A 16,912-nucleotide genomic window follows, 5' to 3' on the forward strand; every position below is an offset into this window, starting at 1 on the left:
CTTCTCACACTCTATTTCCTCAGTAACTTTCAATTCCCTGGCCCTGACCGCCTCATTTTCACCATGGATGTCCAGTTCCTATACACTTTAATCCCCCATCAAGGGGACCTTAAAGCTCTCCACTTTTCAGTAATAGAACCAACCAGTTCCCCTCCTTCACCACCTTCGTCTGTCTAGCAGAACTAGTCTTCACACTCAACAATTTTTCCTTCAGCTCTTTCCACTTTCTCTAAATTTGAGGGGTAGCCCTGCGCACCCGCATAGACACCAGACATGCCTGCGTCTTCATTGGCTATGTAGAATAATCCATGCTCCAAGCCTTCCCTAGTAATTTTCCCTAGAAATTCCTCCACTACATTGACGACTGCATTGGTGATGCTTCATGCACCCGTGCTGAACTCATCAATTTCATCAACTTTGCCTCTAACTTCCCGCCGGTCCTTAAATTTACTTGGTTCATTCCTGACACCCCCCTCCCCTTTCTTGATCGGTTTCCATCTCTGGACACAAACTGTCAACTGAAATCTTTTATAAATCCACCTGTCCCAGTTATTTTAACTATACCACTTCCCACCCTGTCTCCTGTAAGAATGCTATTTCCTTTTTTCTGTTCCTTCATCTCCACTGCATCTGTTCCTAGGAAGTGGCTCTTCTTTCCAGGAGATGTCCACCTTTTAAAAAAAACAATGCTTCCCTACTTCCACCTTGGATGCTACATGCACCCACATCTCCTCTATTTTCCAAACATGCGTGCTGACACCATCTTCCCCCTGCCGCCTTAACACTACTGGAGTTCATCTTGTCTACCTACCCATTCGCCTCCTCCTTCATCTCTATTTAGGGCCACAAACAGTGCTTCCAGGTGAGACAACACTTCAACCTGCAAATCTGCTGGAGCTGTCTATTGTGTACGGTGCTCCCGATTCAGCCTTCTCTACGTAGGTGAGACCTGTTGTAAATTGGGGACCGCTTCGTTGAGCATCTCCATTCCAGCCACCAAAAGCAGATCTTCCCAGTGACCAAACATTTTAATTCTGATTCTTATTCTCATTCTGAGACGTCAGCCCACGGCCAAGATGAGGCCACCCTCAAGGTGGAGCAGCAACACCTTATATTCCGTTCTGATGGCATAAATATTGATTTCTCTTTCTAGTAAAAAAACTTCCCTCTCCTATTCCCCACTCTGGTTTGTTATCTCTTCTCACCTGCCTATCACTTCCCCCCGGACTCCTCCTTCTTCACTTTCTCTTTTGTTTCACTCTTCTCTCCAATCAGATTCCTTCCTCTCCAGCATTTTATCTTTTCTACCCACCTGGCTTCACCTATCACCTTCAAGCTATCCTCCTTCCCCTCTTCCACCTTTTTATTCTGGCATCTTCCAGTCCTGAAGAAGGGTCAAGGCCCGAAACATTGACTGTTCATTCATTTCATAGATACTGCCTGACTTGCTGAGTTCCTCCAGCATTTTGTGTGTGTTGCTATGGTTTTTTTTTAAACCACATCCCCAATGAAATGAAGGCACATTACATTATTTCCTTTCTGTGAACTAAACCATGCATACAAAACTGGTGCCAGTTAATCCTGTACTGTATATATCAGCATATCAATACAAGATGAAACATACAAGTACCCAAAAGCTTCTTGCTTCATGTCATGTTATCTACAGTTTAAAATCAAAGTTTGGCATCATCTAAGCATCACTCTGGCCTTTCCTCTTTTCAGTTTCAGTCCTTCAGTCAACGTCCAATAGCAAATACTATGTCGGAGTTGCTACTTTCAGCATCAGTTAAACCTGCTGGATAGTACAGCCACATCCATTGAGAACTTCACAGTCCCATCTTTCAGATTAGTGACATAAAATACAGAAGAAAAACTGATGGGCCAAAAGACTTAAAAACTAGAATGTCCCCTTTTTCTCTTTGTTCCTGGTTCAAACTTACCTGTGACAGTTTTAATGGGATTGTCTTCAACTTGACATCACACTCAATACGTGGTGTACTGCGGGAACGTAATGGTTCTTTGGTTCCGTTCCTCTTTAAAAGCGCAGAAGCACAGACGGGTTCAAGTATGTACTTGTGATCTCTGTTTTCCAGGCAATGATCCATTGCGTCCTGGAAAGTAAAAGTGATAGGCGAGGTATAAATATACAAATGATTATCCTACACCCAAATGTAAATAATCGCTCAGTCAAAACAGGCCTTTATAGAGTCAAAGTCAAATGATTTATTTTAAATGATAGGGGAAGAAAAATTTGAGCAACTATTGTTTTTACTGGGAGTGTTTACCTAATATAAAAGAAAATACCAGCCTTGGCTAAGTTTTAGTCAAGATGCTCCCCACCACACAATTCCCTTATCCCTGCTACTGTATGGAAACATTTGATATTCATCAAGGTAGCCAGCGAAGGAGGTAAGTACATAAGTGACTGGAAAAATATTAGATGTCAAGAAACTATTTATAACTGGGAAATATATCTTTGAAGGTCTCCACTTCTCCAGTATGTATACGTAAAAGAGGTGAAAGGGAATCTGGATATGGTGGGAGAGAACATTGTGGTGCACCTGTCCCATCAGCTGAACCATCCCTATTGATCAATTCAATAAGTGACTATTTGAACTTGTAGGTAGCACCTTGGAGACGAATGTTAAAATAATACAAGGTCAGAACCAGGCTAAGAATTCAAGCAACATGGGCTCCAAGAATATTCATGCACAGCCCCAACATCAATTAACACATCACTACATAGTGAAAAACACAAACAAGTTGGGCAATAGAATATTTATGTACTATGTTAATAAATTAAACCATATCACAATATGCTGCTCATCATTATATTTGCATCGACACTGTTCATCATAAGTGATGATTAAATCAAACTCAATGCAGATAATAATTAATCCTTTTCAAATGGAATCATTGTATAATTCAGAGTGACAACTGATTTATTAAAATCCATGTAAAGAAAAATGCCTACCTGGAGTTCAGAAGCAGAAACATCTCCTAGTAATTCACAGTCCATATCCCAATAAATACTGAAATCTTCAATCTTTAGTCTCTTCTTTCTTATGGACTTCTCTACCTGAGAGATTAAGAATGTGGAAAGTGAAGCATCAATGCCGTGGGAAATCATTTTAGTCATGAAAGAATCTGCACATGTTGGAATTTTATGTCAGTACCCTGTCCCCTAAAGTGCTTAACTTTTCTTATTAACTTTTAACCAAGGCCCCCTAAAAGGTCCACTTCCTTCACCAACTGATTTCCTGATTATAGTATTTGTACTGTTTACTAGAAGACTGAGTAACTGCAAAAGCAAAAAAAAATTGTGTTCTATAATCGGTTAAAAATTATCAATTATTGATCAATAAAATATAGTAGCTCTATTTATGGAGGGCTGATTTGCTTCTTTCCAATTGTTAAATTTATTTGAATGGGCCACCATGAAGAACTGGAGTAGGTTTAACTTTATTGTGCTCGGAATCATTTTAGGTTTTCAATATTAATACACACTATTTCAGGGGTGTTAAACCCATTTTAGGTCACGGGCCGGATTGGGCAAAATGCGACTTTATGCGGGCTGGATCAGTTGTGCATGCGCGTGCTCCCACAGCTTTTGTTGCCTTCGCTTTTTCAACCTGCTCTCATGTGTCTCAGTCTCTGCTATAACTACAAAATGTTTCACTTTATGAATTTCGTTTCTTATGAAGGAGATTGCCTAGCAAGCATTATTTTTATGATTGGTATTAACTTAATAGGCTACAAGAAAGTTGTGATGAGAGAGAGAAAACAATGTTATTTTGGCTAAGATTGTTTTGGGAGCCACACCCTTTCCATTAATAAACCATTTAAAATCAAACATTAGCAGACACAAATGTAGACCTAACGAAACAAATTGTAAATGTAGGCTACACAACTGTACCTAATTTTTATTAGCCTGCTTCGAGCAATCAAACTCAATGAACAATTAGCCTTTAATTTTTATTGAAGTGATCACACTCACAATAATAGTCAGAAAATGAATGAATCACAATATTATGACACTCAATATTTCATAATGCATTTTGCTTACATGTCGCAGTGCATCAAACAGTGTCACTCATTTTTCACTTGCTGCTTCCAGACACCTGACATCTCTTGGCTTTAACCAACCTGTCAACATTAGGGACCAGTTTCTGGGCAGTTGGGATTTTCATAATGTCATTTACATGTCTGTGTGTCAGCTGCAAGCGCAGTTTGGATTTGTTAATGTTCAGTAGGGAGAACGCCTGCTCACAGAGATATGTTGTCCCAAACATGCAAAGGTCTGTCACCTTGGGGTATATCAGTCCCAGGTATTGATAGAATGAGCCCAGATCCAGAGTCTCAAGTTTATACTTCAAAGTCGAGTTATACTGAATTTCAGTTAGTTCCATTTGGAGCTCCTCCAGCACACCTGATGCTGCGTTGACAGCAAATGGTGAGCTGACTGAAGACTTGGAAATGATTCTGAAACTCACTTTTCAGCTGTGATATTTTGTCCTTGTACCTGTCCATGTTGTCATTATTCCCGTGAGCGACTCGCACAGACTGCAAAGGAGGGAAATGAGCTGGGATGCTCTGGGATAGTTGCATCTCCCACAGGCCTAATTTAATTTGAAAGGCACGAATGCTGTCGTAGTATTCGATAACAAGTTTGTTGCGGCCTTGCATGTTAACATTAAGCACATTTAAGTGCTCTGTTATATCCACCAAAAATGCAAGATCATGAAGCCAGTCTGGGTCATCCAACTCTGTCACTGGCTTCCATTTCTCGTTCATGAGTAGTCCAATTTCCACACGTAACTGAAACACCCCCTCTGCTCAACCAGCAGACTTCAGTGTGGTAAGGTAGGCAGTGTTCAATATTACTTTCGGACAAAAGAGTGTCAAATTGCCAATGGTTGAGTCCCTTGGCTCTAATAATAATTAACCGTTTTGATTACTACATCCATGACATTGTCCATTTTCGGGCTCCTGCTACGTAACACCTCTTGGTGTATAATACAATGAAAATTCCAGAATTCCTGCTCTGGATTCTCTGTCTGAACGTTCTCTCTGAGTTTCCCAACAACACCATCCTTTTCCCCGACTATGGTCGGTGCGCCATCTGTTGCCACACTGACAGCATGACTCTAGTCAATCCCCAGTCTGTCCAAGGCCTCGACGAGGCTGGAGAAAACGTCATTCACCGTTGTGGTGTTTGTCATGGGCACTATCTCCACAAACTCCTCGGTGACGGTCAAAGATGCATCAACACCACGAATAAATATTCCCAATTGAGCTACATCAGTCACATTGGTGCTCTCATCAATTGCAATAGAGAAGGCAATAAATTACTTGACTTTGTCTTTTAGTTAACTGTTCAAATCTCCTGCAAGGTCCCCGATTCTCTCTGCCACAGTATTTCTTGACAAGCTGATATTACCAAAAGCCTGTCGCTACTCAGGGCACACCAGCTCAGCCGCCGTCAGCATGCATGCTTTGATGAATTCCCCCTCTGAGTATGGCTTCGACGCAGCAGCTATTTTGTTGGCAATAATATAGCTGGCCTTGATAGCTCCATCATGAGTCTCTCGACTATTGGTGAACACTGATTGCTGTTTTTTCAGAGCTGCTTCAAGCTCGTTTACCTTTTGTGTTCTGAGTCGTCCTGCGTACTTGCAATATTTTTCTCCGTGTGACGTCTCATAGTGTCGTTTGATATTGTACTCTTTTGCCACAGCCACTTGTTGCGAGCATATCTGACATACAGGTTTGCCGTTGACCTCACAGAAGGAAAAACAATCTTTCCAATTATCGTTGAAAATCCAACCTTCAATGTCAACTTTTCCTTTCTTGGAAAGCATTTTGAATCACAGCAGTAAACAGTCTCAGCCTTGCTACAGGTGTTACTTACCTGAGTACTCTGTGTGTTTATACTGTGTCTGACGATGTAAGTGGGGCCCTAGTGGTCTTCAGTGCAGGGTGGTAGGTGCTTATGTGCAGCAGGTGGTTAACTGCCGCCTATTGTTTTCTAAGTACACACAAACTTCCGGCGCAGCAGGCGGCACAGACAGTGGTGGGAGAGAGCGTGGTGAGGGAGAGCAAGCAGCTGCCGTACAGATACATAATAAATGGTCGTGAATATACTCCCCCCCCCCCCGCCAATCATCCCGCGGGCCAGACTGGACCCCTTCACGGGCCGGTAGTTTGACACCCCTGCACTATTTTGTACCACTAAATTGGCAATACACATCAGATGTCAGGATCACGTAACTACTGTAAGCCACCAAGTTCAAAGGAGAAAATGCAATCCACCCTCATACAATGTCACCATTTAAGATAACAGGAATCTTCTGAACCCATTGGATCTTTTTAATTTGGCTTATTCTACCTGCTCAACTACTTATTTAAACTGCAAGTATTAACCGGTTGTAAAGGGAAGGTTAAATACCAAGAATTGTTGAGAAACAAACTGAAGGGCTTCGACTGAAATTGATTGCTATCAAGATAGTTACGGTATGTACAGTATAAGAGGCTATTAAATTAGAGAAGACTGCCTATCCACCAACAGGTAGATGAAAACACAAGAAATAGGAGCTGAAATTAACTTTATTACCCTTCAAGTCAGCTCAAATTTGCCACAGTCGTCCCCATGCCGAAGAAGTATTCAGTGTCAGCTCCAAGCCGCCACCATCGTCCCTGTGCCGAAGTCGTCTTCGGTGTCCTGCCTCAATGACAACCGTCCTGTTGCTCTCACATCCATCATCATGAAATGTTTCAAGAGGCTCGTCATGGGGCACATAAAGACCCTGCTGCCCCCCTCACTGGAACCCCTGCAGTTCGCATATCGTCCCAACCGCTCAACAAACGACGCCACCGCCACCACCCTCCACCTGGCCCTAACCCACCTGGACAAAAAAGACACATGTGTTCAAATGCTGTTCATAGACTTCAGTTCAGCATTCAACACAATCATTCCTCAGCACCTGATTGGAAAGCTGCAACTGCTGGGCCTGAACACCTCCCTCTGCAACTGGATCCTAGACTTCCTGACTGGGAGAGGATCGGGAGCAGCATCTCCAACACCATCACACTGAGCACGGGGGCCCCCCAGGGCTGTGTGCTTAGTACAATGCTGTTCACTTTGCTGACCCACGACTGTACAGCAATACACAGCTCAAATCACATCAAACAACAGGAATTCTGCAGATGCTGGAAATTCAAGCAACCCACATAAAAGTTGCTGGTGAACGCAGCAGGCCAGGCAGCATCTCTAGGAAAGGGTGCAGTCGACGTTTCAGGCCGAGACCCTTCGTCAGGACTCAAATCACATCAGTAAGTTTGCTGATAACACAATCATCTCCCACCCCCCCGCCCCCATCCTCACCACATTCTACAGAGGATGTATCAAGAGCATCCCGAGCAGCTGCATCACTGCCTGGTTTGGGAACTGCACCGCCTCAGATCGCAAGACCCTGCAGCGGATAGTGAGGTCAGCTGAGAAGATCATCGGGGTCTCTTTACCCGCTATTACAGACACTTACATCACACGCAGCACCCATAAAGCTAACAGTATTGTGAAGGACTCCACGCACCCCTCCCATAAACTCTTCTTCCTCCTGCCATCTAGCAAAAGGTACCGAAGCATTCGGGCTCTCATGACCAGACTGTGCAACAGTTTCTTCCCCCCAAGCCATCAGACTCCTCAATATCCAGAGTCTAGACTGACATCTACATCATATATTATTATATTGTAATTTGTCCTCTACTGTGCCTATTGTCCTGTTTATTATTGTACTGCCCTGCACTGTTTTGTGCACTTTATGTAGTCCTGTGCAAGTCTGTAGTCTAGTGCAGTTTTTTTTTAATGTTTTATGTAGTCTAGTATAGCCTTGTGCTGTCTCACATAGTCTAATGTAGTTTTGTGTTGTTTCATGTAGCACCATGGTCCTGCAGGAACGTTGTTTCATTTTTACTGTGTACTGTACCAGCAGCTTATGGTCGAAATGATAATAAACTTGACTTGAATAAGCATATGATTCTCTACCTCGTATGAGCACTAACAGGTTAGTACACTATTAGATCAAATTGTAATGTTAGATAAACAGTGAAAGCACCATTAGCAGTTACTTTATTTTTATTTATTTTATTTAGAAATACAGTGCAGAACAGACCCTTCTAGCCCAATGAGCAGCACTGCCCAGCCTAATCACTGGACAATTTACAATGACCAATTAATCCACAAACTGGTACGTCTTTGAAATGTGGGAGGAAAATGGAGCACCTGGAGGAACTCTACATGTTCACGTGAGGACATACAAACTCCTTACAGGCAGCATCGGAACTGAACTCTGAAACCCCAAACTGTCATGCAAACTCTGACACCCTAACTCTAACTGTTACGCCAGTTATATATCGAGTCAAAAATTTATACCATTTTGGAAAAAAAAATCCTATTAAAAGCAATTTTGAATAAGAACAGATGTTTCTAAGGCTATAGTTTTAGGAGGTATTATCCATTTAGATTTAACTTCCATTTCCCTATAAAATGACATAGCATACATGGTTCATGCACTGAAGCCAACTTTAAAATTCACACATGATTTCACTGCTTCCATGTGGAACTTACCAATTCATCTTCTGCATTCTGCACAGACACACTCTTGATACAGATCCCAAAAGCAAATGGATGTTCAGGGTTAGTGATTTCATCCTCAAAACGCAAATGAACATCTCGAACATTCATCTACAAAGGAAAGAAAGCTCCAACTTTTCAGCTAAAAGTAGTGTTTTACATACTTGTACCTTCACAACAGCCTCTATAAAAGTAAAGTACATTGTAAAGTAGCAGGGCACAGTACATTCAAAGCAAAAATCAGATAGAAACATGCTGTGATTAAACTACTTCCAAAATCTCAATCATTTCATTTATTATTGAGCGTAAGTTAATAACACATTTTACACAAATTAATCTAGATAAATTAAAACAGGAGAAGAACCCAGGGAATTTAATGTAATCACACCAAAGGATACTGGAGATTCCACTCACAAAATCAACGACAAGCATTACCTCCACTAAATTGATCTAGAACCTCAATCAAGTTTTTTTGACTGAGAGGATCAAATAAATATTTAGAAGTTCTGCCATATTCAGATATGAATGACGGAGAATAATGGAATGAGAAAGGTCAATGAGTATCATCATCCTGAATGACTGAAGAGCTCAACACATTAGTGCAAAAACAAAGCTGCAACATTTCGAAGCACCTGAGTGAATCTATTTCTCCTCCTGAGAATCCTGTCATAACAACTGATCTTTAGCCAATATGAAAACAGCTGAGAGCATCAGATATATACATACGCCAAAGACTATGAGACACAAAACAACCCAAACAGGAGCCAAGAGGTAATGTTGCAGCTATATAGGACCCTAGTCAGACACCACTTGGAATACTGTGCTCAGTTCTGGTTGCCTCACTACAGAAAGGATGTGGAAAACATAGAAAGGGTGCAGAGGAGATTTACAAGGATGTTGCCTGGATTGGGGAGCATGCCTTATGACAATAGGTTGAGTGAACATGGCCTTTTCTCCTTACAGTGACGGACAATGAGAGGTGACCTGACAGAGGTGACCTGATAGAGGTGTACAAGATGATGAGATGACTATTGTGTGGGTAGTCAGAGGCTTTTTCCCAGGGCTGAAATGGCTAACACAAGAGGGCACAGTTTTAAGGTGCTTGGAAGTAGGTACAGAGGAGATGTCAGGGGCAAGTTTTTTTTTTTACGCAGAAACTGGTGAGTGCGTAGAATGGGCTGCCGGCGACGATGGTGGAGGCAGATACAATAGGGTCTTTTAAGAGACTCCTGGATAGATACATGGAGCTTAGAAAAATAGAGGGCTATGGGGAACCCTAGGTAATTTCTAAGGTAAAGAGATGTTTGGCACAGCTTTGTGGGTCGAAGTGTCTGTATTATGCTGTAGGTTTTCTATGTTCTAACCCAGCTTAGAACTTGTGCTTCAGAACTAGTTGCACCTTTAATCAAAATACCCAAAACACTGGAAACTGCCCAACAATTTTGCAAAAATGGGACACTGTATGCACACAAACAGGTCAAATCCATTTCCTGCACCACTTGACTCTTAACTATTTGTAATGGAACTAAGGTTGCCCTAAGAAATGCCACCTACTCTCCAGCAAATATTAAGAATGCATTGTTTAGATTCTACAAGAAACACTCTATTTCAGTCCTTGTTACAATCTTGGTACAATCATTGACAAAAGAGCTTGAACTCTAGATACAGTGAGCCTGATTGTTTTGATGTCAGGTGGGGCATCAGGATTAAATAAAATTACAGTAAGCGGGCACCAGTAGAAAAGCCTTCAACTGGGTAGAAAAATTGCCTGGAACAACAAGTCTGAAATGAGCAAAGACCAATAATCATAGCTACAAGTTTTCACCAGGGCAGTGATCCAAATCCAATCAATCTCAGCTGCTTCATCAGTTAAGTTTGCTGATTACTGCTCCTTACCCCACTAATCAAATGCAGAACAGATTGTGCCTGTATTGAGCAGAATCTGGGCAGTATTCAGGATGAGCTGCTAAGCAGTTGACTGAATGCTGAACAAGTTCCAGACAAAGTTCACATTTTCACTTCCAATGAAAATCTATTTCTTCTTAACATTCACATCACCTAGAATCTGGGGAGCAACTGTACCAGCTTTATAAATACTGTGACCACAGCAACCGGTCACAGACCATGGTTGAATAAAGAGTCACAGAACATGAAAACAGGTTTTTTGGCACACCAAGTATTGCAGAGTGATTAACCATCTGACTCTTGTAAACTTTTCCACATGCTGCAGGTCAGGAATTACAAAGAATACTTGCACAGGTGAATATTCCTCCAATTAAACTTAATAGCAATGCAGGCTGCACCCCTTTTTTATAGTATACTTTCTCCAGCACAGGTACACCATCAACACATTGTACTACCTACAAGATCTACTGCAGAAATTCATCATGGATTCCTTTCATAACCTCCCAAAAACTATTAAGTTCATTCCACATTATATAAAGTCTTGTCTTGGAATTACTTCGTTCTTTCATCACCATTTTGGATCTTGCTCCCAAACAGCACTGACAGCATTTTTACCACACCGCACCAACTCAACAACACAAGTCACCAATATCTTCTCAAAATTCATAACAGGAAATAAATTCCATGAATAGCTGAACACTCAGGCTATGCCTCTATCCGCACCAGAATGATACTATATGCAATTTATATTTCAATGTGCATATTAATGAGAAACTTCTCCATTGAGCTTTCTTTCTTTTAAAATTCCAAATACAATTAGAATTAAGTTTTTCAAAATTTACTTCAGTAGATCAGTTTTTTTTTTAAAAAAGTGGGAGTTAGTTTGTTAATTTTCATAAAAAATAATGCACTGTTATTACTCACCTCCACATTTTCCACAATTCTGGTAACTATGGAAGCAGTAACCGAGTACCAGTAAGATTCCCCTTTCTGCTGTTGGTCTCTCTGTAACAAAAGTCAACTTTGAATTTTAGATGTACTTCAAAGGAGTATGGAAGTAAGTACATTACGCATTCATTGAAATTTTATCCCAGGAGACCACATGTTCTAAAGGAGATGTGCACATTTCCTTTCAATCACTTCTTCTAAAAGAAATGTTCACATTTCTGCATTGGAAACATATTTCTACAAACAAATAGTAAATAGTAATAAATAGAAATAAAAATAAGTATGCTTCCTCTTCAACTAATGCCTTTCTAAATTTAAGCCCAGTCATTCAAACTCACCAGATTCTAAGGAAATCACATTTTGTAATTTAGTAACTTAATAGAAAAATTACTGAGCACATAAAATGTGAATGAGATAATAATCCTTATCTATAAATCAGTAATAATACCGTTAGTTCTCACAAATGCTTTCAGCATTTTGAGTACGATTTCATCTTCACCTAATTTCCAGTTCAATTGACATGTGTGACAACATTGTGGGCCCGAGGGCCTGTTCCTGCACTGTACTATTCTGAGGCTCTCCGCTGGCATGGGTCAATCATGGATGTTGCCTCCCAGGCTAACTACATGATATGCAAGCCGGGCAGTACAATATAGGGAGCAAATTATTGCCCATGTTGTAGGCCCCACCACTCCATGCAGCTGATGAATCCAAAGGAATGGCAAAGACCGATACAGTTTGGCAGCAGCAGGGAGTGCCAGTGAGCACTGAACTCCAGCTCTGGACTTTTTCCCCCTCGGGATTTACTCCCAGAGCCTTCCCCATGAGTGGGTATAGCCAAAAGGCAATGGAGGTTTGAGATTAGAGCTTTCCTTCTCCTAAGTGACCTGCTGACTAGTCCCATCTGCCGGTTGGTTTTAAGGTGCCAGTAACCTTCCTTTGCTGCTTCTTGTCAGTACAAACTGTTCCATGGGGCTCAGTAGCTAAGACACACAGTGAAGTTCAGGAGCTGAACGGTTGCCAGAGGGTATTTAGGACACATGCCATTGGGAGCATTTAATAGGTAGTGGGAACTTATCCCCACTACCACCCCCGGATAAAACAACCATAAAGAACCAGTACTGTTTTATGTTCTATGTTATCGACATCATAGCCTATAGATACCTTAATTTCACAGTCTGCAGATGATTAAAAAAGTAGAAATAAAGTAAATAGTAAGGAATACAGTCATACTTTAGGAGATCATAGACCAATTTGTGAAATAGAAAAAAACTCAACAGATAAAATGATATATTTTGGAAAACTATGGCAGAGCAAAATATTAAAACAGATTTATGAACCCAGTAATAGAAACAGAAAATGCTAAAAACAGTTCAGATTACAATTATAAATAGAGAAATAGAGTAAATACTTAGTAACACAAACAAGAGAAAATCTGCAGATGCTGGAAATCCAAACAACACACACAAAGTGCTGGAGGAAATCAGCAGCCAGGCAGCATCTATGGAAAAGAGTATATCTATGGAAAGTTAAGATATTCACCCTTATAACATCCAGAAGCAAAGAACAAGATTATAGTACATCTAAATGCTGAGTAATTATCTGGAATCTCTGTACGAAACTGGAAAAACAAGCTAAAACAAATGATTTTGAAGTATCTGTAAGAAGTGGGTACAAGCACATCAAGAAAACTGAAGTAGCAGTGAAGTATCTTTGGCACTGTTCAAACATGGGCTAAAAAAGAAGAAAGATCTTAGGCTTAAACACCCATTATTTACATAGAAACATAGAAAATAGGTGCAGGAGTAGGCCATTCGGTCCTTCGAGCCTGCACCGCCATTTATTATGATCATGGCTGATCATCCAACTCAGAACCCCACCCCAGCCTTCCCTCCATACCCCCTGATCCCCGTAGCCACAAGGGCCATATCTAACTCCCTCTTAAATATAGCCAATGAACTGGCCTCAACTGTTTCCTGTGGCAGAGAGTTCCACAGATTCACCACTCTCTGTGTGAAGAAGTTTTTCCTAATCTCGGTCCTAAAAGGCTTCCCCTCTATCCTCAAACTGTGGCCCCTCATTCTGGACTTCCCCAACATCGGGAACAATCTTCCTGCATCTAGCCTGTCCAATCCCTTTAGGATTTTATACGTTTCAATCAGATCCCCCCTCAATCTTCTAAATTCCAACGAGTACAAGCCCAGTTCATCCAGCCTTTCTTCATATGAAAGTCCTGCCATCCCAGGAATCAATCTGGTGAACCTTCTTTGTACTCCCTCTATGGCAAGGATGTCTTTCCTCAGATTAGGGGACCAAAACTGCACACAATACTCCAGGTGTGGTCTCACCAAGGCCTTGTACAACTGCAGTAGTACCTTCCTGCTCCTGTACTCAAATCCTCTTGCTATAAAAGCCAGCATACCATTTGCCTTTTTCACCGCCTGCTGTACCTGCATGCCCACTTTCAATGACTGGTGTATAATGACACCCAGGTCTCGTTGCACCTCCCCTTTTCCTAATCGGCCACCATTCAGATAATAATCTGTTTTCCTATTTTTGCCACCAAAGTGGATAACTTCACATTTATCCACATTAAATTGCATCTGCCATGAACTTGCCCACTCACCCAACCTATCCAAGTCACCCTGCATTCTCTTAGCATCCTCCTCACAGCTAACACTGCCACCCAGCTTCGTGTCATCCGCAAACTTGGAGATGCTGCATTTAATTCCCTCATCCAAGTGATTAATATATATTGTAAACAACTGCGGTCCCAGCACTGAGCCTTGCGGTACCCCACTAGTCACTGCCAGTCATTCTGAAAGGTCCCGTTTATTCCCACTCTTTGCTTCCTGTCTGCTAACCAATTCTCCACCCACACCAATACCTTACCCCCAATACCGTGTGCTTTAAGATTGCACGCTAATCTCCTGTGCGGGACCTTGTCAAAAACCTTTTGAAAATCCAAATATACCACATCCACTGGTTCTCCCCTATCCACTCTACTAGTTACATCCTCAAAAAATTCTATGAGATTCGTCAGACATGATTTTCCTTTCACAAATCCATGCTGACTTTGTCCGATGATTTCACCGCTTTCCAAATGTGCTGTTATCACATCCTTGATAACTGACTCCAGCAGTTTCCCTACCACCGACGTTAGGCTAACCGGTCTATAATTCCCCGGTTTCTCTCTCCCTCCTTTTTTAAAAAGTGGAGTTACATTAGCCACCCTCCAATCCTCAGGAACTAGTCCAGAATCTAACGAGTTTTGAAAAATTATCACTAATGCATCCACTATTTCTTGGGCTACTTCCTTAAGCACTCTAGGATGCAGACCATCTGGCCCTGGAGATTTATCTGCCTTCAATCCTTTCAATTTACCTAACACCACTTCCCTACTAACATGTATTTCGCTCAGTTCCTCCAACTCACTGGACCCTCTGTCCCCTACTATTTCTGGAAGATTATTTATATCCTCCTTAGTGAAGACAGAACCAAAGTAATTATTCAATTGGTCTGCCATGTCCTTGCTCCCCATAATCAATTCACCTGTTTCTGTCTGCAGGGGACCTACATTTGTCTTTACCAGTCTTTTGCTTTTTACATATCTATAAAAGCTTTTACAGTCCATTTTTATGTTCCCTGCCAGTTTTCTCTCATAATCTTTTTTCCCCTTCCTAATTAAGCCCTTTGTCCTCCTCTGCTGAACTCTGAATTTCTCCCAGTCCTCAGGTGAGCCACTTTCTCTGGCTAATTTGTATGCTGCTTCTTTGGAATTGATACTATCCCTAATTTCTCTTATCAGCCACAGGTGCACTACCTTCCTTGATTTATTCTTTTGCCAAACTGGGATGAACAATTGTTGAAGTTCATCCATGCAACCTTTAAATGCTTGCCATTGCATATCCACCGTCAATCCTTTAAGTGTCATTTGCCAGTCTATCTTAGCTAATTCACGTCTCATACCTTCAAAGTTACCCCTCTTTAAGTTCAGAACCTTTGTTTCTGAATTAACTATGTCACTCTCCATCTTAATGAAGAATTCCACCATATTATGGTCACTCTTACCCAAGGGGCCTCTCACGACAAGATCGCTAATTAACCCTTCCTCATTGCTCAAAACCCAGTCCAGAATAGCCTGCTCTCTAGTTGGTTCCTCGACATGTTGGTTCAAAAAACCATCCCGCATACATTCCAAGAAATCCTTTTCCTCAGTACCTCTACCAATTTGGTTCACCCAATCTACATGTAGATTGAAGTCACCCATTATAACTGCTGTTCCTTTATTGCACACATTTCTAATTTCCTGTTTAATACCATCTCCGACCTCACTACTACTGTTAGGTGGCCTGTACACAACTCCCACCAGCGTCTTCTGCCCCTTAGTGTTACGCAGCTCTACCCATATCGATTCCACATCTTCCCGGCTTATGTCCTTCCTTTCTATTGCGTTAATCTCTTCTTTAACCAGCAACACCACCCCACCTCCCCTTCCTTCATGTCTATCCCTCCTGAATATTGAATATCCCTGAACGTTAAGCTCCCATCCCTGGTCACCCTGGAGCCATGTCTCTGTGATCCCAACTATATCATAATAATTAATAACAATCTGCACTTTCAATTCATCCACCTTATTACGAATGCTCCTTGCATTGACACACAAAGCCTTCAGGCGCTCTTTTACAACTCTCTTAGCCCTTATAAAATTATGTTGAAAAGTGGCCCTTTTTAATGCTTGCCCTGGATTTGTCGGCCTGCCACTTTTACTTTTCTCCTTAGTACTTTTTGCTTCTACCCTCACTTTACACCCCTCCGTCTCTCTGCACTGGTTCCCATCCCCCTGTTGTGAACTAACCTCCTCACGCCTAGCCTCTTTAATTTGATTCCCACCCCCAACCCTTCTAGTTTAAAGTCACCTCTCTATGATTCAACAACATATGGGACCTGCGAATAATTGCAATAGATCAACAGACAGCTTACATTTTTTGTAGCAGCTGGAAGTTTGTTGGGGTATTCAAATACAACTGCATAGTGTACATCATACAGTGCTGTAACAGTCTTGCATTAAATGACTGCAGATTGATGAGAAGATTTTGCTGGTAATTAGATGCACAAACTATTCAGATGTTTTTGCACAGGCAGAAGATAATTATTAGCCCAAATTAACTTAACAATATTCCAGTTGTTTCAATTTTTTTTAATTGTTTCTGAACTTTACAAGTTTCACTCAAGTAAATGTTTTGAGTTTTCACCAACACAAATTCAGCAAGGTAGAGTATCCAACTATTTATTTTCACCAACTTCTGTCAAACAACACTCACCCAAAATCTCCATACACTTACACATGAAAAGCTCTGCAGCATCGAGGGGTCTCGCCATCAACTAACCAACTTGGGAATGCAAATTTAAATTTCTCAGTGTTAT

General features: G+C 41.3%; 1 protein-coding gene across 2 annotated transcripts in view; it reads right to left on the minus strand.

Annotated features, from left to right (window-relative positions):
* vps13d (vacuolar protein sorting 13 homolog D) overlaps positions 1 to 16,912 on the minus strand; it is a 316,116-nt gene that overhangs the window by 282,434 nt on the left and 16,770 nt on the right. For both annotated transcript variants that reach the window (XM_072245256.1, XM_072245254.1), the window contains exons 4-7: positions 11,462 to 11,542; positions 8,627 to 8,743; positions 2,975 to 3,079; positions 1,941 to 2,111 (exon numbers count right to left, since the gene is read on the minus strand). In XM_072245256.1, the coding sequence (XP_072101357.1) occupies positions 1,941 to 2,111; positions 2,975 to 3,079; positions 8,627 to 8,743; positions 11,462 to 11,542 (474 nt within the window). The remainder of the gene's footprint in view (positions 1 to 1,940; positions 2,112 to 2,974; positions 3,080 to 8,626; positions 8,744 to 11,461; positions 11,543 to 16,912) is intronic.

This window comes from Mobula birostris, chromosome 27 (assembly GCF_030028105.1).
Source record: "Mobula birostris isolate sMobBir1 chromosome 27, sMobBir1.hap1, whole genome shotgun sequence".
In the NCBI taxonomy this organism is placed as follows: domain Eukaryota; kingdom Metazoa; phylum Chordata; class Chondrichthyes; order Myliobatiformes; family Myliobatidae; genus Mobula; species Mobula birostris.